At 38.8% G+C, this 20,752-nt stretch overlaps 1 protein-coding gene and 1 pseudogene across 1 annotated transcript; one reads left to right on the plus strand and one right to left on the minus strand.

Moving 5' to 3' along the window:
• The first annotated feature begins 8,758 nt into the window (after positions 1 to 8,758).
• On the plus strand, positions 8,759 to 9,125 carry LOC133087696 (HIG1 domain family member 1A, mitochondrial-like; annotated as a pseudogene).
• Positions 9,126 to 12,928: 3,803 nt separating this feature from the next.
• Positions 12,929 to 20,707, minus strand: LOC133089093 (complement factor H-related protein 2-like). The gene is made up of 5 exons (XM_061187277.1): positions 20,646 to 20,707; positions 18,011 to 18,201; positions 17,478 to 17,654; positions 13,587 to 13,769; positions 12,929 to 13,135 (listed from the first exon to the last, which is right to left on the minus strand). The coding sequence occupies exons 1-5, from the start codon at positions 20,705 to 20,707 to the stop codon at positions 12,939 to 12,941; spliced, it is 810 nt and encodes a 269-aa protein (XP_061043260.1). The 3' UTR covers positions 12,929 to 12,938.
• Positions 20,708 to 20,752: the final 45 nt, after the last annotated feature.

Genomic DNA, 20,752 nt, shown 5'->3' on the forward strand with positions numbered 1-20,752 from the left:
AGAGTCTTGTAATTTAGGTTACCTCATGCAGTCGTCACTTAAGTTGTTTATTATGGCTGTGATTAGAAATATCCTGAACTGCAGAAAATTTAGGCTGGTTATGTTTTCTTAAAAGTGTAATAATTTGACTTCATTTCTAAAACTTGGATTTTTCAAAAATAGCTTTTGGAGAATTTGAACCCTGACATTCAGGAATCAAGGTAAAACTTCATTTCTTCTCTCATCTTGAGGAGGTTGTGAGGCCTGAGAATTTTCATTTGATGATGGTGATAATTTACATATATGCTGAGATATACATATATATGCCATGTTATCTTTTACACATTGACTTGGGGATAGAATTGGACTAATTGACTCTGATTCTAGATCCTAATTTAGTCTGTAATTATCATTTATGAAAGAATCTGGACTTAAAATTGTGCAGTAAATCTCATGCACATGTTTTGATTCCAAATGCACAGGCTTTGAATAATCTTTTACAAACATATCTGGTGAAAGACATTCCACTAATTCTGGTTCATTATTAGCTACACGGCTATTATTCGCAAAAAAATCTGGACTTAGAAAATTTCCTTGGCTTTGTGTGATGTTCAAAGTTGAAGAACAGTTTGGGGGTAAGAATGAGTTTACTATTCTCTTCACTTTGGCCATTAACATTATCTATGGGGTCAAAGGAAGTTTCAGTTATGACTTTCTCATTAAAATTATATCTTTCAAAATGTTGGGGATGGTTGTATATATGTAATTTATTTAGTAGATTTGAATTATAAACAACATTACTTAGGTGTATGTTTTGTGGCTGCAAAGGCTTTTGATTTTTAGTTTGTCTATTTTCTTTCTTAAGGCATAACAAAATGTAGTGCTAGTCTTTTTATCCTTAATTGAAAGGTTAATCGGCTAACCCAGGAGGAGAGCACATATGCAAAAAAGATTCTCAAAGGGTTCACTCCATCTTTCTTTTCTCTGCCTTCTCCTCTTCCATCCAACTTCCCATGAGGAAGCGCTTCCATCATTTGTGACAATCTATAGACTAAGGCAGGGAGAGCAAATCAGTTCTGAGAGACACAAAGGGATTTATGACTGATACCTGCTTTTCAGACTGCAGTGATAGTCTAGCTATAAAACTTCAGCTTTTATGGAGACAAATACCCTCAGAGGTGTAAAAACAGAAATAAAACATAAAGCATTTTACTTTTTCCCTTTTGTAAAGCTTTATTTGGTCTCCCCCGCCCCCCAACTCCACCCTTTAAAAAAATTTCTTAGGGAACTCAAACAAATGAGGGAACAGATCTGTCATACTACTTTCTTTTAAATATGCCTCTATTACCTTCAGTAATGGCATTCTTGGATATGCATCACTGTTAATTTTTTGAACAGAAGCATTGCCATGTGTCTGAGGTAAGAATCTTACTATTTTATCTAGATTCTGAAAGACAGCAGAAAGAATTACAATAAAAAAAAAAAGTGGGCTGCATCTCCCTCCTTTGGGAGAAGATTGAAAAAAGGTTGACAATCAATAAACAAGATGATCTCTCATATTTCCATCTAGTCCTAAGATTCTGTGGTCTTTGTTTACACTTTTTATTAGTGACAAATCAGAAAATGGTAGTTGCAGCCAGTGACAACTGAAGCTGCCTTGTTATTAAATGGATCTGGCCCGCCCCCTTGTGGCCATAAGTGCAATGACCATAACTGTCTGAGAAGCCTGGCTGTGAAGGAGGAGGGACGAGTCAGGTTTGGGGCTGCCTTGCCAGTCTCCCAGTCACATCAAATTAGCATCAAACTCATTGCACAATAGACGGGTGGCTTATTTTCTTGAAGAAGTGCGAGCGGCCTCATGTTAGCCTCTACTCGTTTGCAGAGCAAAAGCTCCTATTTCCAGAACTGGCACCAATGAGTCAGTTAAACCATCCAGTTGAGTTGTTCATAACCCTGGTTACAGAGATCACTCGAGGGGTTTGTAAAAAGTAAAAAATGCCCCGACCCTCCTCTATGTCCTCCCCAGGAGTGATGCTGAAGCGGGGTCCTGGTACCCGTGGTTTTTTTAAAGCTCACCACTGAGGTAACGTGCAATCAGGACGGAAACACCACGTAGCTTAATCCCATTCAGTAGGATGGCTGGTGATTTTAACTGAATGTCATTATGAAGACCCAGACCCAAATGACAAACCCCCTACATTACAGCAGTCCTATGCAGATTCTAACACACCAGTATTATTGAAGTTTTAAAAAGAATGACTAGGAGATTAAAAGAAACCCAAGAGATCATTTTAAAAAGTTTTCCATGGATAGGCCCCAATAAATCTGCTCTACAAAAATATCCCAAATAGTCTCCTGGTCTTCATTCCGCTTCAGGCCTAGATATATTGTATGGTAGACTTATTTTTATACTAATTGTGAATTTCTGTCATTCTTTGGCAAGTATAACACTTTACCTAGTGGTTCTTGAGATGCCATCTGCATACATAAGACCTTGTTTAAAATGGAGTTTTCTGTATTTACCCCCAGAAAGTCACATTAGTAAGTGTGGAGTGGTGAGTAGAAATCTCCCTCATTTAACAAGCAATCCAGACAAATCTGATGCAAGTGGTTGCAGGCATCTCAGAGAAGTGCTGCTTAGTCATACCGTGACATGCTAATTCACTGAAGGTGTGGGGTGTGTTTTAGATAAGGGATGTTCTAATATTTATTTTCTACTACAGTGCTTTTCAAAATGTGGTCCCTGGACCAGTAGCAGACGCATCACCTGGGAACTTCTCAGAAATGTAAGTTCTAGTCCTACTCTACACATATGGAATCAGAAATTCTGAGGGTGGGGACCCAAAAGTATTTTAACCAGCCCTCCAGGTGATTCTGATGCACTCAGCTTTGAGTCCAGTCTCCTCAAAGCATCCCATCCTCCTTGATAGCTGTTTGATGTAGCTTCTTCTTGTTCTTAGAATTTTTCCCTCAACCTCCTAACATATGTCTTTACGAAGGAACCATGTCTCATGTCTATAAATCAATATAAGGGAAAGTACATGGGATTTAAAATTATAAGACCTAGATGGGAATTCCAGCTCTGTCAACTGCTAAGAATAAAACCATGCATAAATATTTCCACCCTCTGAGCATATTTCCTCATGAAAAATGAGGAAGAGAACATTTATTCAGCACACAGAGTCCAGACTTTTGCTTGAAGCTTTCTCTCATTTGAGCACCATGCACAGCTGCAGTTGGCATTACTTTCAACTAAGAGATGAGAAAATAGAGACACAGAAGACTCAGAAGAGTGAACTGAGCTGCCTACCCTGATCCATTGGACACAAACCCTTTGATAGTGTTGCCTTATCTGCAAATCTGGATAAGGACTCCATGAGTTTGATGTAAGGATTAAATAAGGCAACAGAGTTTAAAAGAATTTGTAAAAGGTAAACATTATGTTTGTATGTATTATCTTAGTGGTTTGGTGGGTTGAGTGGAATCAGCACACCCAGACCTGAAGCTGAGGGAAATCAACAGCTAATAAAAGACAAGTTTTGTTTTAAAGCAGAAACCAGAAAACATCATAAACAGATGGTTTAAAAGATAAGAACAGTTAACTTTTACAGTATAAAAAGTGTAATTCTAAAAAAACAAAACCCAAAACCTTTAGTTCCACAAAACAAAAAAGAACAAGTAGAAGTATTATGTAGATAGAAAAAAGTATATATCTTTTCACGAAAAGAAAAGCAAACATTTATACACTAGAGAGAACGGGCAGGTTCTTAAGTTGCTCATATTTGAGGAGCACAGAGATAAACTCTTGCTAGTGAGAAACACATCATGATAATCCAAGGGATGCGTTAGCATCCTGAGTCCTCAAATTATCTATCTGTGGCGGCAGCAGGAGACGAAGTGTATACAAAGGGCAACTGATTCAAAGATCAGGTGGCCGGGGCACAGTGGCTATGCCAACACTTTATAAATGATTATAAAGCTTAGAGTGTCACCTGGTTTCACCTGACCACCCTGGAGAGCATACACAGGGAAAAAGAAAATGAAACTCTGTGAACATCCAAGGGTACCACTAAGAACATATCTTGAGAACAAGAATGTGTGGACGGAAGGCCTGAAGAAGCCCCTCACTTCCTGTGGTCTCAGGGAACACATGGCCAAGGACTAATCCCGAGGCTGCTGGTAAATGTGGCAGCACTGATTAAATGCTCGACCCTACCAGCCCTCCTAGCTAAGGGGAGGGAGGGGGACCCTGGGAAGGAGTATGGTATTTGGGCAAAATGTTAAAGGCTGAGAGCTTGTAATTCTCCCTATTCCCACAAACCTCCCTCACCAGCAGAGGCAGCCCCTCCACCAGTCCGTTATATTGATGACATTTGCTAATTAAATCTGATGAGCAAGAAACAGCTGTCAGGAACTGGGAGGGTCTGTGACTTACCCCACTGAAGTTTTACTGGAACACAGAGACACCCATTCCTTTACATGTTATCTACGACTGCTTTCACACTACAAAGGCAGAGTCGAATAGTTCCAGGAGAAATCATATTGCCTCCAAAGCCTGTACTACTTAGTATCTGGCCCTTTACAAAGAAGTGTGCCGACCGGGGATCTAATCCAAGGAACCAAACAACTGGATGTGACAAGCAACATTCCATTATCAAGTCAAAGTGGTGAACACCAGCCCAGGGCTGAGCAGGCCCCAGGTTCACAAGCTGCACAGACGACTCGGGTCCTGTAATATCTCCTCCTCCTATGCTGCCTCTCTCAGTCTATACCTCGGGGAAAGTGGGGATTTCCTTGACCATTTCATAAAGGAAGAAAAAGCCTGGTTTATGGATGGATGTGTATGGTAGGCCAGATGTGAGCAGAGCTACGCTCTAGCCTCCCCTCAGGGTAGATGAGAACACTCAGTGAGCAGAATTTTGGATGGTGCATCTAATCCACTTCAAAAGGGAGAAGGCACGTCTCTGCTCTCTGCTGACTCAAGGGCACAGTCAACAGGTTGGGCAGCGGGTCAAGGGTGTGGAAAAAGCAAAATGAAAACTTGGTGACAAGTAAGTCTGGGGAGGAGAGGTATGTAAAAGGGCATCTCAAGATAGGGACAGGGGGAATTCCCTGGTGGCGCAATGGTTAGGAATCCGCCTGCCAATGCAGGGGACATGGGTTTGAGCCCTAGTCAGGGAAGCTCCCACATGCCGTGGAGCAACTAAGTCCGTGCGCCACAACTGCTGAGCCTGCGCTCTGGAGTCCGCATGCCACAGCTACCAAAGCCTGCGCACCTAGAGCCCGTGGTCCGCAACAAGCCACTGCAATGAGAAGCCCGCGCACCGCAACAAAGAGCAGCCCCCGCTCGCCACAACCAGAGAAAGCCCGCGCGCAGCAACAAAGGCCCAACGCAGCCAAAAATAAATCAATTAATTAAAAAGAAAAATTGGGACAGGAAGTTAAGAAATTTGTGTCCCTAGTAAATGACATCAGAGAATATCCAAGGCAAAGGAAGAGCTCAAAAATCAGGCAAACAAGACAACCTGTCCTGCTTAGATGTCAGAACCTCTTTCCTCAGAGACCCCATTCTTACTTGGTGAACCCATGTATACACTGGCCATGGCCGCAGATATGGGGGCTATGAAAGAGCTTAAACAGTCTCCCTCTTTCCAAGGCTGATCGGATGTCCCACTGCTGAGAGCCTGACCTGCAAACAGAGGCCAAGCAGAACCCCCAGTGTGACTCCACTCCCCAGGGACCAACCAGTTACCTGTGGCATGTGGGTTACATTAAACCCTTTCTATCACAGAAGAGGTGGTACCTTCCTCTCTGGAGTAGATGCATTTTCTGAGTATAGATTGCTGTACCTGCCCCCACTATCCATGCATGGATGTACAGAATGCTTTCTCTAGAACCAATGAATCTGTGGAAGTTTTCAAAGTGTGTCTAAAAATTCTTGGTCACTTCTCCCTTCAAGAGGGGAATCTTAATTTGTGTCCCTTGAGTGGTGTGGACTTAGGGACTCGCAGTGGCAGACGTGATGTGATATCACTTCCTAGATTAGGTTATAAAAGACTGCAACTTAAATCCTGCCTGTGTTCTTTCATTTTTTCTTGGGGGCAGCCAGCTGTGTATCTATCACCAGGCAGCCCTGTAGAGAGAGGCCGTGTGGGGAGGAACTATGGCCAGAAGTGGGCTTGGAGGTGAAGCCTGCTCCAGGATGGCCTCTAGAGACGGCGGCTCCCATGAAGTTTGGCTTCAACCCCCGGGAAGACCCTGAGCCAGAGCCACCCAGCTCAGCCAATTCCTGACCCACAGGACCTGTGAGGTAATGTCTGTTGTTTCAAGCCACTACATTTGGTCTAATGTGTTACACAGCAATAGAGAATTAGGTGTCCCACACAACACCGCCTCCAGTGGGAAGGCTTGGGATTCACTAGTCTTCTACCAGCTGCCTGCGGAGGCTCAGTTATGGTGCCAGATGCAAATGACAGCTGGCCAGGTCGGGTGTGTCCTGTCACTCAGCTCGTGCCTTAGACCAGCAGTGGTCCCTCCCGTGGCCAGAGTGTACAGTTCTGGGAATGAGGGGTAGTGGCGAGAGTGACCCCTCTCACTGTCGCAGGGAACAGCCCATTCATGGGATTTTCTACACTTCAGACTCCTTGGGGAAAAACAGCACATGACTACTTCAAGCATAATAGTCCACTATTAATATTTAAACTTATATTAATTAGCCACTTAAAACCATTAAATAATGATTTATACATTTTAACATATAAAATATTTCAAAGTGGTATCTAGCTTATGAAAAATAAAGAAAAATTTAATAACTGTGCCCCAAGACACTGGTTTTCTATGTGCTCATGGTCTTTTTTTTTTTTTTTTTTTAACATCTTTATTGGAGTATAATTGCTTTACAATGGTGTGTTGTTCATGGTCTTTTTATTCAATTTTTCAGGAGGCAGGCAGAGCACTGCATTGTCATGCTGTGAAAATGTGTTCAGTAAAACCTAGATATGCTTTATTAGGACCAAAGAACTTTATTTTAAATATCAAAACAACACAAAGAACTAGTTCAATATACAATACACTTCCTAGTCTTCACAGAGAACTGAATTTTTCTATAAAGACATTGGTACTCAGGACACACGAGACAGTCAAAATATCTATAAAACTCACAAGATACTTTACACACAGTTGACAAAATAATAAATCTTGATATTTTAGATTTTTCTTTGTAATTGTTTTCAAAAGTGTTCTAACGATTAAAAAGAAAACTTAGGATTGGAGACTGAAAACTAAGTTCAAAGGCATTTCCACTTTAGTGTACATCATAAATCCCGTAATCAGAACACTTCCTATACAACACAGAGCAGCCAAATGCCCACCTCTGTGCTCATTTTTTGGCAGCCGCACTCATCAGTTGTAATACAGTTTTGTCCACAGGGATAAGAGAAGTCCGATTGTTACAAGGAATAAAAATTTTGTAATTACAAACAGGAATACCAAGCAACGAGACGAAATAACAATGAGAAGTGTGCATGCTCTTCGTTCAAGAAATGTTTGCCCTCATTATGTTGATGAATGTTCCCTCTATAACCACTTTGTTGGGATTTTTAAAGCATAAATGGTTGCTTACAGACTAGAGAAATTCTTAATGAATTTTATTTGTACCTGGAGTTCTGAAATATTAGGGCAATTATAAAACAATGTTGCTTTTTTCCCCTTCCACTCGTGCAAACTCGATATATGTAAAATAAGTTAGACTCCATAGCGTCTACTTCTTAATAACCTCAGCCAAACGCCATCTTACCTGGAGGCTAGAAGGTGAGACTGAGTGTTCTGACGCTCTAATCACATGGTGGGCTCCACTGGCAACCAGCCCCATCTTTAGGTGCTTTCCCAAAGTCACCCCATTAACATAACAATATACACATTTATCACTCTCAGCACTTAGTAACTTCCCAGGGTTTTTGGAACTGTGAACCAGGAAACTTGGAGGAAGACTAAATATGTATGAGAAATGTATTTTGGTCATCTTAATGTCAAAATACATATGCATTTTTATAAATCACAATTTCACAGGAGGAAACTCTTCCCATCTCATTTTATGAGGCCAACACTAACTCTGATACTAAGTTCAGATAATGACACCACAAGAAAAGAAAATTGCAGACCAATATTGCTGATGAATATAGATGCAACATTTTTCAATAAAATATTAGCAAACTGAATTCAACAATACATTAAAAGGATCATACACCATGATCAAGTAGGATTTATTCCAGGGATGCAGAAATGTTTCAACATTCACAAATCATTGTGATACCCCACATTAACAAAATGAAGGGGCCGCGCTGGGCCGGGCTGAGAGCACCTTGGGAGGGTTGGGGGTCGCAGGGCTGGGAGTGGGGGCGATGCCTGGGCTGAAGGGGGCGGAGTCTGGTTGGCGGGGCAGGGGAGGCTGGTGAGGGCCCACGGGGCCTATGAGGGGATGCAGCAAAGGTTTGAGGAGCGAAGCCTCGCGGATGGAGCTGCGGAGGGACGGGGCTGGGGCCGACTTCGGGGAACTCAGTAGAGCGGGGTGGGTGAGGCGGGATTGAGAGGGCGGGCGCTCCGGCCATGGGGTCCTGACAAAGTCACAAGAAGAGAGAGGGGAGGAAAGTTGAAGGGTTGAGAGGAGGGCGTAAAACCAAAAGACCTTCCTGCCATGGGCTTCATCTTCTCCCCGGGCCGCTATTCCCTTCCACCTTTGGCGACCCTCTTCGGCCCTAGGAAGGAAGATTCTTCAATCACTATGTCAAGTGACACAGCTGTTTCTCTTTCTTCATATGGTGAAGATCAGGGATCTAAACTTATCCGAAAAGCTAGAGAGGCACCATTTGTCCCCATTGGAACGGCAGGTTTTGCAGCAATCGTTGCATATGGATTATATAAATGGAAGAGCTGGGGCAATACTAAAATGTTCACCTGATCCACAGGCGCGTGGCAGCCCAAGGCTTTGCTGTGGGAGCAATGGCTCTTGGTATGGGCTATTCCACGTATCAAGAATTCTGGGCAAAACCTAAACCTTAGAAGAGGAGATGCTGTCTTGGTCTTGGTGGTGCTTGCTTTAGTTAGACATCTCATATTGAGGTTATATGTTTATGTTGAAAATAAATTCTGTGGGTTGAACAATAACATGGTAATTTGAATATTGGCTTCCTTTCTTGCAGGCTTGATTTGCCTAGTGACTAGTTCACTAGCTAGGTCATTCAGGGGAGTCAGATTAGCACAAAAACATGTCACTTTTAAATGCACTTGATAGTCGTACAATGTCCACCTTCTTAAACTCTTCAGATAAAATTAGTTGTAAAGAGGACAACATGCCAAACCTGAAAATGCTCCCAGTTGCTGCAGAATATCATATGCTTTTGATGTAATGTAGGAATCCTATTTACCCCAGTTAATTTAACTCTTTCTGACCGCTTTGTGGACTGAGTACTGTTTTTAAGGTCTGGTTGGCTCTTGAAGAACCCTTTCAGAACAGTGCACGGAATACAACATTATAAACCTCCCGGCAACTCTGTGTGTGTTTTTAAACCAAACCTAAAGAGCTGGTAACAGCTGCTTTGAAGTAGTATCTGTTTCAGAATCATAGCTGTAAACATGAGAATAACTTAACTGTAGATCCCCGTTTAGCTCTTTTGTAATTGCAGAATTATAGTTTGCTGCTGTTATATTAGAATAATTTTTAAATGTCATTTTGAAATAGAAGTGTGTATTTTAAGTACTACTGCAAAGGTAAATGAAAAATACTTTCTAAATGTGTGCAGTCTGTTTATTTTCTCTGAAAGAATCATAAATGTTAAACTAAATAAATTGCCTATAATGGAAGTGATTTATGAGCAAACTGATTTGGTCAGACATTATACAAACTTCGGTATACTACAGAATGCTTTGTTGTACTTGTGAAATTCTCTTGTCTAACCTGAATTTACATTCCATGGTGATAACATGGTAAATGTAGTGTTATTAAAGTAAGTGAACACACACACACACACAAAAACAAAACAAAACGAAGGATAAAAATCATATGATCATTGCAATAGATGCAGAGAAAGCATTTAACAAAATTCAACCTCCATTTATGTTAATGCTGTCAATGAATTATGTATAGACGGAACATACCTCAACATAATAACGGCTATATATGACACGTACACAGCTAATATAATATTTAACAATGAAAAGCTGAAAGTTTTTCCTCTATCATCAGGAGGGACAAGGATGTCCACTAAAAGCGTTTCTGGACCCAGTTCCAATGTGGTTGTGTGCCTGTGTGAAGGCTTTCCAACACCAGCAAGCAATTCCCAGAAATCAGCAAGGTGCCCAAGAAATCAATTTAATTCTGACACTACCCAGAGATAAAATCAGATTCCACAGGTAAAGGGCTCAGTCCCACAAGATCACCCTCTACTTCATACACCAGTTATAGGGCCAGGTTGTACCCGTGCTTCTGACCAACCAGCTACAAACTGGAGGTTCCAACAACCCCCTCCAACTCAGCATGCCAATCAAAGTCCAGGTTGTTACATGTACTTCTGACCGACTGGCTATAAATCTGAAGTTCCCATCTTCCCCTTCTTGGGTTTGATTAATTACTCAAATGGCTTATGAGACTCAGAAAAACCCATTTACTCACTGGATTATCAGCTTATTCCAAAGGACATTAAAGGCTACAAATCAAGAGCCAGATGAAGAGATCAAAACCACAGTGAGATGTCACCTTACACCTGCCAGAATGGCTGTCATTAAAAAGACAAAGTTAACAAGTGCTATCAAGGATATGGAGAAAAGGGAACCTTCATGCACTGTTGGTGGAATGCAAGTTGGTTCAGCCACTAGGGTAAACAGTATGGAGTTTTCTCAAAAAATTAAAAATAGAACTACCATATGATCCAGCAATTCTACTTCTGAGTATTTATCCGAAGAAAATGAAAATACTAATTCGAAAAGACACATGGGGGCTTCTCTGGTGGCGCAGTGGTTAAGAATCTGCCTGCCAATGCAGGCGACACGGGTTCGAGCCCTGGTCCGGGAAGATCCCACATGCCGCGGAGCAACTAAGCCCGTGCGCCAGGACTACTGAGCCTGTGCTCTACAGCCCACGAGCCACAGCTACGGAGCCCGCATGCCACACTACTGAAGCCCACGTGCCTAGAGCCCGTGCTCCGCAACTACGGAAGCCACTGCAATGAGAAGCCCGCGCACCACAACAAAGACCCAATGCAGCCAAAACTAACTAAATAAATTTTTTTAAAAAAGAAAAAAGATACATGCAATGTTCACTGCAACATTATTTACAATATTAAAGATATGGAAGCAATGTAAGTATTCACGGATGGCGGAATGGATAAAGAGAATGTGGTATATGTATTCAATGGAATATTATCCAGCCTTAAAAAGAATGAAATTTTGCCATTTGTGAAAACGTGGATGGACCTTGAGGGCATTATGCTCAGTGAAATAAGTCAGAGAAAGACAACGTATGATCTTACTTACATGTGGAATCTAAAAACAAAACCAAAAAACAATTAAACCAACTCAAAACTGAGCTCATGGATACTGAGACTTGATTAGTGATTGCCAGAGTCTGGAAGTGGAATGGGGGATTGGGCAAAATGGGTAAAGAAAAAGTACAAACTTTCAGCTGTAAAAAAAATAAGTCATTGAAATGTAACACACAGCAGGTAACTATAGTTAATAATACTGTATCGTATATCTGAAAGTTGCTTAGATAGTAGATCTTAAAAGTTCTTATCACAAGAAAAAACTTTGGTGACAGTGTATAGTGATGGATATTTACACACAACAGTAACAAGGTATTACCTAAAATATTTTTAATTATTTATATATTTATTTTCATCTTCAAGTGTTCATTTTTTGTAGATATTTAAAATGTTTCTAGTCAACTGATTTTTAGCTATGCTGTTTGAAATTAAAAACATAAAGATCACATTTCAGACTCTTGTGATTGAATGTTTCCGAAACTCTCTATACCAGCAAACTCATGAAAATGTTATTAGATCTGAAGGTCAGTACCAAAGAGGTCTTTACAATTCTCAGTATGTATTGTCTTGCTTTATATATATCCTTATTTAAAATAAAATATTCAAAGGTGATATATATACTTTAAAGGTTAATAAATTTAGAATTCACATAAGTATAAAGGAGTTAAACACCACCTCTTACCCCTATTATTTCTAAATTCAACTATAGTTTTTTAAAATATTTTATTGCACTTCCTACCAATCTTTGTTCTATAAACCTTTATTCAGTATCAGAGCATAGTGTTTGTGTGTGTGTGTGTTTATACTTCATATTGGATTTTTTAAACCACTTTTTATGTCAACATGATAGATATATACCCAATTAGATTCTAACTCCTCCTTATGACTCGTTTATTACATGTGCTAGATAGACACCTTGTAGAAGAACACGGATTTCATCATTTTTTGGTATATTTATCTATTGATCGATAAGCAAAGGTAAGTAATAACTAGATCTAATTACTAACATAGGTATGACACAGATTGCTTTTTACGTGTTTGTGAAGTGATATTATTTTGAATATGGAGACAAGCATTTTTTTCCATTTCTTCTGAAACAGTCTCAGAAAGCCTCAGAAGTTACAGAGAAAGCTTCGAGAAAGTTAGGAGAATGATGGATGGAAGGAGGCACTGAAGTGGTTGCATCTAATTTCTTGCCACAGATGTTTTGTGAACAGGACACATAGCATTTTGGTTTGCCAGGTTTTAATGAAGTACTTTTAAGAAGTGATTCATTGGTCTCCCAGATTATAATTACATCATCCACATAATACTTAACACAAATTCTGATTTACTTGATAAAAGCAACTGAGAATTGGATTAATAATGAAAAATTCTGAATACATGTACATATTTCAATTTTACAACTGCATTTTAACCACTGTTTCATCCACAAGTAGGATATGCCAGTTTTCCTTCCTGACAGGATGTTCGAAATGTATGATTTCGTGTCCTTGGATAATATCCACGTTTACACGTAAATTCAACAGTGTCATCTGTTTTAGAATAAAGTTTTTTATCACGTCTCCATTTTAACTGGATGTTATGTTTTTTCATAATTTCTTCTGAAATTACACATGCATCTGAAGTTAAAAAAATAAACAAAAAACATTAAGTAGCATACAAATATTTTCCATAGAATTTCAGACTTTCAAGTAGAATCTTTTACACTGGTCCAGGATTTCATTCTCAAAATATTTTCTAAACCAACTCATTGAAAATCCATTATGTAGATTCCATCGTTTTAAACAATTAATGATATAAAAATGAGGTACTATGTTTAATTTAATAACTAACTGTTTTAATAAAAGATTCATAATGTCACTATCACATTAAGAGCTTTTATTAAATAACCTTTCATTGCTATAGTTGCTTGAACAAGAATTTTTCAAACTTTATTTTCTCACATATTAATATTTGTTAGCCAAGCATTCAATAGAATTGTTAATCCATAAAAATTCTATTATAAACAGCAAAATATTATACCAATTACACTGATTTTCCCAGGATCCACGAGAAGATTAAAATATTTACCTAAGCATTTTGGTGGTTCTGACCACTCTCCATTCTGACATACTACGTATCTGTTTCCCTGAAGTTCATAGTAGGACTGGCATTGGTACTCAACTGTCGATCCTGGAAGATATACTGGTGCCGGGAATGAGGTAATGTCTCCGTTGTCTATTGGTGGGGGAGGCCCACATTTTCCTTGAGAGTCTGAAAAATAATTTGATTCATTGAGAGACCAAAGACAAACACAGGTTAAAGAAAGTAAATAAAAGTATAGAACAATATGTAATATCAAGACTTGTGATTTCTTATGACAGAAATGACTCATTGAAAAAATTTTAATCACTTAAACTGAGAGTCACATTTTAAGCCCTTCCTTTCACCCCACATGAAAGCACACATAAGACATTAACAAATATGTCTGCTTTGCAGTAGTCTGGTATTTAAAGATGTTTTCCTTAATGAATATATGCTAGAGAGATGGATAGCTAAGATAAACAAAGAAAGTTTCTTGGTCTTATATATTAAGCATACTGCAGTGGCTATTGAATCTCTGGTAATTTTTTTTTATTGATTTTCATTTTTATTACAAGAGAAACATCAGCTTTTTAAACAAAATTCAAAGAATTACAAATGTGTATAATATGAAAGGGAATTTCTGGCTTCCTGTTCTGGACAAAATGAGACGGGAACATTTCTGCTTATTTATTTCTTCTGCTAAATATTCCCTCTGTTAACTAAAAATCCTGAACATATTATAAAGACCAACATAAGAGGTTGTGAAGGGTGTAGAAAAGAAGTAGATCTTTTAGTGACCTTGGGATTCAAGGAGTTACACTGCAGTGAGTTGTCTGAGTTTTCACTTTGCCTTGTATGTATCCTGGACTTGGGCACTGAGACCACAACCCAGAAACGATCTCACGTTCAGGCAAAATTAACAAACAAAAAAAAAGTCCCAGGAAGACTCTGCTTCCTTTAGCCAAAGGCCCAGGAAAGGATCAGCCTAGCAAGAGAGAAACATTTTTTCACAGTACAGGACTCACTCTAGAAAAACACCATTGAGGAAACCTGAGACCAACCCTCTCCCCACCTTGATCAACAGGGGTCAAGTGTTCAGTCTAGACTTTCACCCACACTGGGAGGGAACAAGATACCTGTGCCTGTGCTTGGACTGCACCCCTGGGGTTTCACAATCTCCTGGAACCTGGGTCCCGCATCTCCCATAAAGGGGCTTTTGCGGATAGATGCTAAATTATTATTGTTGAAGGTGGGATACCAAGAGGAGTGTCTTATCCTTTATCTTGCTGACATCGCTCTCTCCTTTGTGCTATTTTTGTTTATATTTTATAATTTTTTCTTTTCTTTCTGTCTGGAGCTTCTGGTTTCTAATAATTTTATATACTCTCTCACTTTTAATTTCCTATTTAGGCAGATTTCTATGGCTTCTTTTCTTCTAGTGACTCAATCACATTACAATATTTTGGACAACTATATCTTTGGTTTCCAAGTGCTCATTTTTAAAATCACCTTTATTCAGATATGAATTACATACAATAAGATCCACACATATTAGCGTGTGGGCCAATGATGTGACAACGTGTACACCTGTGTAACCACCCAACCAAACTAGAGACAGTTTTCATCTTCCTTTAAAAGTCTGTGGTTTCCTTTCTACTCCACCTCCCCCAACTCTCGTCCTCTAGGAAGCCCATGTTCTTTCTGTCACTATAATTTTGCCTTCCTACAACTTTGTATCATGGATTCATACAGCATGCGTTCTCTTACATCTGGCTGCTTTATTTCATCCAATGTCAAACCCATTCTTCTATGTGGTGTCTTGCATCACTAGGCCACTCCTTTCCATTGTGGAGCAGGGTAGCTTTCTACGGATATAAAATATGTTTATCCATTTTATCCTCTGTTGAATGACTTTTGGAGTGTTTCCAGGTTGTGGCAGTTACGATTGAGCTATTTATGAACACTTGAACTCAAGTCTTTGAATGAACATATATTTACTATTTCCTGATAAATACCTAAAAGTAAAATTGCTGGGCTATCTGATATGTGCTTGACTGAATCTACAAGAAACTACCATACTGGTTTTCAGGGTGATTGTGCCATCTTACATTCCCATTAGCAATGTGTAAGAGTTGCAGTTGATTCTCATCCTCACTAACAAGCAGGATGATCAGTTTTTTTGTTGTTTTAAATTGAGGTATAGTTGGTTTCCAATATTGTGTTAGTTTCAGGTGTACAGCATAATGATTCAATATTTTTGCAGATTATACTCCCTTATAGGTTAAGACAATGACTATAACTCCCTGTGCTATACAGTATATCGTTGTCGCGTATCTGTTTTGTACATAGTAGTTTGTATCCCAGAATCCCACACCTCTAACTTGTCCCTCCTGACTTCCTTCTCCCCTTTGGTAACCATTAGTTTCTTTTCTATATCTGTGAGTATGTTTCTACTTTGCATATGCATTCAGTTGTATTATTTTTTAGATTCCACATATTAATGATATCATACAGTATTTGTCTTTCTCTGTCTAACGTATTTCACTAAGGATAATATTCTCTAAGTCCATCCATGTTGCTGCAAATGGCACTATTTCATTCTTTTTTATGGCTGAGTAGTATTATTCCATTGTATATATGCGGTGGAAAGCACCTAAGCTGGTTGCCAAGGGAGCCACCTTGTGATGAGAAGGTTAGAAGATTCAGTCCCACACCCCTGACCTCCAGGGAGGGAAGAGGGGCTGCAGATTGCATCAACTGCCGATGGCCAACGGGTTGATCAATTTGCCCCTGTGATAAAGCCGCCATAAAAAAACAAAAGGATGGGATTTTGAGAGATTCCTAGCAGGCGAACATGTGGACGTGCTGGGAGAGTGGCCACTAGGAGGGCATGGAAACTCTGTGCCTTTCCATGTACCTAGCCCTGTGCATCTCTTCCATCTGCCTGTTGCTGAGTTATATTCCTTAAACTGGGAATCTGGTAAATCAAATATTTCTTTGAGTTCTATGAGCCACTCTAGCAAATTAATTGAACCTGAAGAGGAAGTCCCAGGAACCTCTAATGTATAGCCAGTAAACAGAAGCACAGATGACAAGCTGGACTTGTGATTGAATTCTGAAGGGGGCGGGGTGGGACAGCAGTCTTGGGGGCCTGAGCTCTTACCTATGGGATCTGACAATATTTCCAGTTAGACAGTTTCAGAGAATTACTTAGTGGTATGGAAAACACACATACATCATAATAGGAAAGATCATCAAACAATGTGAATGGCATATTTCAGCAGAATTATAAATAGACTTATCCTAAGTTGAAGTCAAGTAAAAGCCATATGTGGTAACTGAAAGTTTCAATTTTATAAATTTGGTTTTGCACACTTAAAAAAGGCTAGTTTGCTTCTCTCCCTTTGTCTCCTTCCTTTGAATCATTCACTAACTTGCCAAATGACCTTGTCAGAATTAAAGTGTGCTACCTTTTACAGCATCATGAGAGAACCATATTTTGACTTGCTTCTTTTGATGCATTGTTATATTATGTGAAATTATTAGGAATTATGTTAAAAATGCTGTATATTTGAGAAGCAGCACAATATGTATTATCAAGTTTGTTGATTCTGATAAAAAAATACACTGAAGAAACTATATAATGTGAGAATCATAGCTTTTCACTATGTACTTGGCTAGTGTTTTCTATTAGCACCTACATTTAATTTATGTAAGTAGACAAGATGACTTTCTAGTGATGATCCAGATATTTGCATGTCTACTTAGACACAGTTAGAACCCTGAAACTGAAAAGGTGACAATAGTAGAAACAGCAATACTGCATATACTAAATCCTGTTATCTCTCTATAAAATATAAAAGAATACAAGATCCCAGAGGACAGGGTTTTCCTTACAGCCACGACTGCACTTAGGAGGGGAGGACCAGCCATCTTCCGCACATGTAACGCTGCTCCAATTATTTGGGAGGCTATAGCCAGTGTCACACACAATTTGTACAGTGTCACCTTCCTGGTGCGTTTGTCCTGAAGATGCAGAATGACCATTTTCCACCCAAGGGAAAAAGCACTGTCCTAAAAGCCAAAAGATGACAGATACAAATCTTGCAGTGAAAGAGCATTACATTTTGCAAACTTCAGAAGAGAAATCAAGTACAAAAATTTTGTTTCTTAAAAATTAAGCCATGCATGTAAAAAATTAAAATGCCATGCCAGTAATTAAGACTTGAATATAGAAAAAATTTACATTTGTAAAGCTACTTTCTACAAACAGCTTCTCACAACGAGCAATAACATAGGTCATCTTTGCTGGCCCCTCCGGTTCCCGCTGCTATGACTGTCCAGGCTCTGTGATGCCTTCAGGCCGAGCCTCTCCACTCACTGAACACACTGGATAATTCATCCGGACAACGAGGAGGGTGTTTACTCACTGAGACACTTTGGTCTTGGTGACCATCCTTCCTGTGTACAGATTATTCGATTCCAGAGTAATTGTGAAGGGGACACAAAGCTGTGATCACAGGTGTAGTAGAAATATTTCCCTATGTCAACTGGGAAGATTTGTTTGTAACTGTTTTCATCATATATGGTTCCATGTTTTATCTCTGGAAAATCACACGTTCTTCCTTAAGAAAAGAAATAGTATCCTACATTAATGAATAGCTCTACTTATGTTAATAATCCCATTGTTGAATTTATTATTCTATTTAGCTTAATTCTTCCACCTGCATTAGTGACCGAGATCTGGGACAATGTATAACTAAGAGTACATAGGTACTTGAGGAGCTCAGTATGTTTAAGTTCTCTGGAAGCATTTTCAAGATTAAAATCACACAGAAAAATGTAAACGCTGAAGAAGAGAACAAAAGTGGTTCTATGTAGTGAACCTCCCAGATCTAAGACGTTTGCTTCTGGAGGGATGGGAGGACTGTCTGTAGTTCTCCTTTCATTTCGTGTGCCTCTTCTTCCTGTGTCTTCCACAGAGATTCCCCAGTATCTCAGCCCTTTCCACGCCTCCTCTCCCAGTCCACGTCACATGTTGCACAGGAGACATATACGAACAAATATACATTCACTTATGAATATATCTATTCATATACATCTAGTCATACATGTATATATGACTATGTCTAACCTTTTCAGTGAAGACAATTTGAATATAAAATATTCATAAAGGAAAAATACTAGCAACAAAAAACCGCTAAGATATAATTACTAACTTGTGATGAATGTCCTCTAAAAATATGTATGCAAGAATTTAAATATACTTGAGTGGAAAATAGAAAAAGAATTTTTGATTATTACTGTACACTCAAAATGTGTAAGTATGATTGTATTTATTTGCTAGGGCTGCCATACAAAGTACTATAGATGGGGAAGCTTAAAACAAAGAAATTTATTTTCTCACAATTCTAGAGGTGAGAGGTCCAAGATCAAGGTATCAGAAGGGCTGGTTTCTTCTGTGGCCTCTCTCCTTGGCTTGTAGATGACCGTCTTCTCCCTGTGTCTTCACGAGGTTTTCCCTTTATGTGTCTGTGTCCTAATTTCCTCCTCTGATGCTGACACCCGATTTATTGAATCAGAGCCCATCATAATGACCTCATTTTAACTTAATTACCTCTTTAAAGACCATACCTTCATGTACAGACACATTCTGAGCTCCTGGGAGTTAGAACTTCAACGTATGAATTTTGGAGGACAGAATTCAACCTGTGTCCGTCCACTAAATACACAAAGATGTTTCTGTTTACACACAGGTGTGCTTCCACAAAATGGCTTCCATTCTCTGTTGAAAAACCTTGGTGCAACCCAAGCTTACGGGGCTTTCAGCTCAAAGGTTACTTTTAGAAAGAGTTCACTGAATGGGAATAGTTTACATTGGACAGGAATCGTTGTTGTATTGTTATTGTTGTTGCTGATGAAAGAAATTGCCCAAATATAGACTTAAATAGCATACAAAACCAACCATGCAAAAAATTATTTAGATTCACTCCTCTTGTAAATTAAAAATAACAAATAGTGTTTCATATTCTAATCATAAATGGTGCAATGAGAAATCCTAAAGCATATTAGAGGTTTTGTTTACAATAACTTGGAAAGGAGATTTTGATTTTAAAAGAAATAAGACACTTTAAAAAGATATCATGATGAAGGATCCATAGAGTTGTAAAAGAATGAAATAAACATAATTGTGTCAATAAAATCTTGACGTGTACATGTAAAATTAGAATTAATATACAAAAATAAAGTGCTCCTTAATTTAAAGATAAGTGAAAGGATCCACAATATTTGTTATGTTATAAGAGAGAATTTTTGATATAGAACAATTGCATTCAGGTAAATTAATATAGAAAATTTCACTATAAATGTGAAAACACATCAGTGAACAATGTGCTAGGGTTAACGCTCTAAAAATTATTTATTAATTTATTTGCCCAACAATTACTTCTGACCTCAGAAATGTAAAGTAAAATTAATTGTCATTCCACTGGAATTAAGAATTTACTATACTTTTTGTTGAAATGGATATTTCTTTTAACCTGCTGTTTATTTTATTGAAATATTAAATTGATCATGATGTCAATGACTTTTAACAGCTGTATGAAGTTATAATTAAAACACAGTAAACTAAATATATTTGAAATGCCTGATTTAATGAGTTTTGACATATGAATCCGTAAAACTATCACCATATGGAAGATTATAAAGATATCCATCACTCCCAAATATTTCCTTGCATTAAAACTAAGAAACCTCCATCCATTTTGAAGTCAGAAGCTAGCCTGTGACTTCTTTCCTAATGTTGTGTGAGCATATTCATTTATCTTTATAATCAGCGTTGAGAGTCCTTTCGCTGTGGAACTCAAAAAACAGAAAAAACATAATTTTTTTTCGTTTTCCCTTAAGAGAATATGAGATAATTTTCCTGTGAGGTTACACTCTATCATGATGACACAATACAGACAATTCCTATTAGTCTATCATTAAAATATAAAGACAGGTGAAAGTAGATAAAACGTGGAGTTACATTCAAGAGGGAAGCTGAGTGTTCAGGGGTGCTTCCACTTACCTTGTGCATGAGCACAGGAAACCCACAGGGTGAGGACGACATTGAGTAGTAACAGCATGTTAGATATTCCCAAAGGCACGTTCATACAAATATTCCAGTTGTG

Source organism: Eubalaena glacialis, chromosome 3 (assembly GCF_028564815.1).
Source record: "Eubalaena glacialis isolate mEubGla1 chromosome 3, mEubGla1.1.hap2.+ XY, whole genome shotgun sequence".
Taxonomy (NCBI): domain Eukaryota; kingdom Metazoa; phylum Chordata; class Mammalia; order Artiodactyla; family Balaenidae; genus Eubalaena; species Eubalaena glacialis.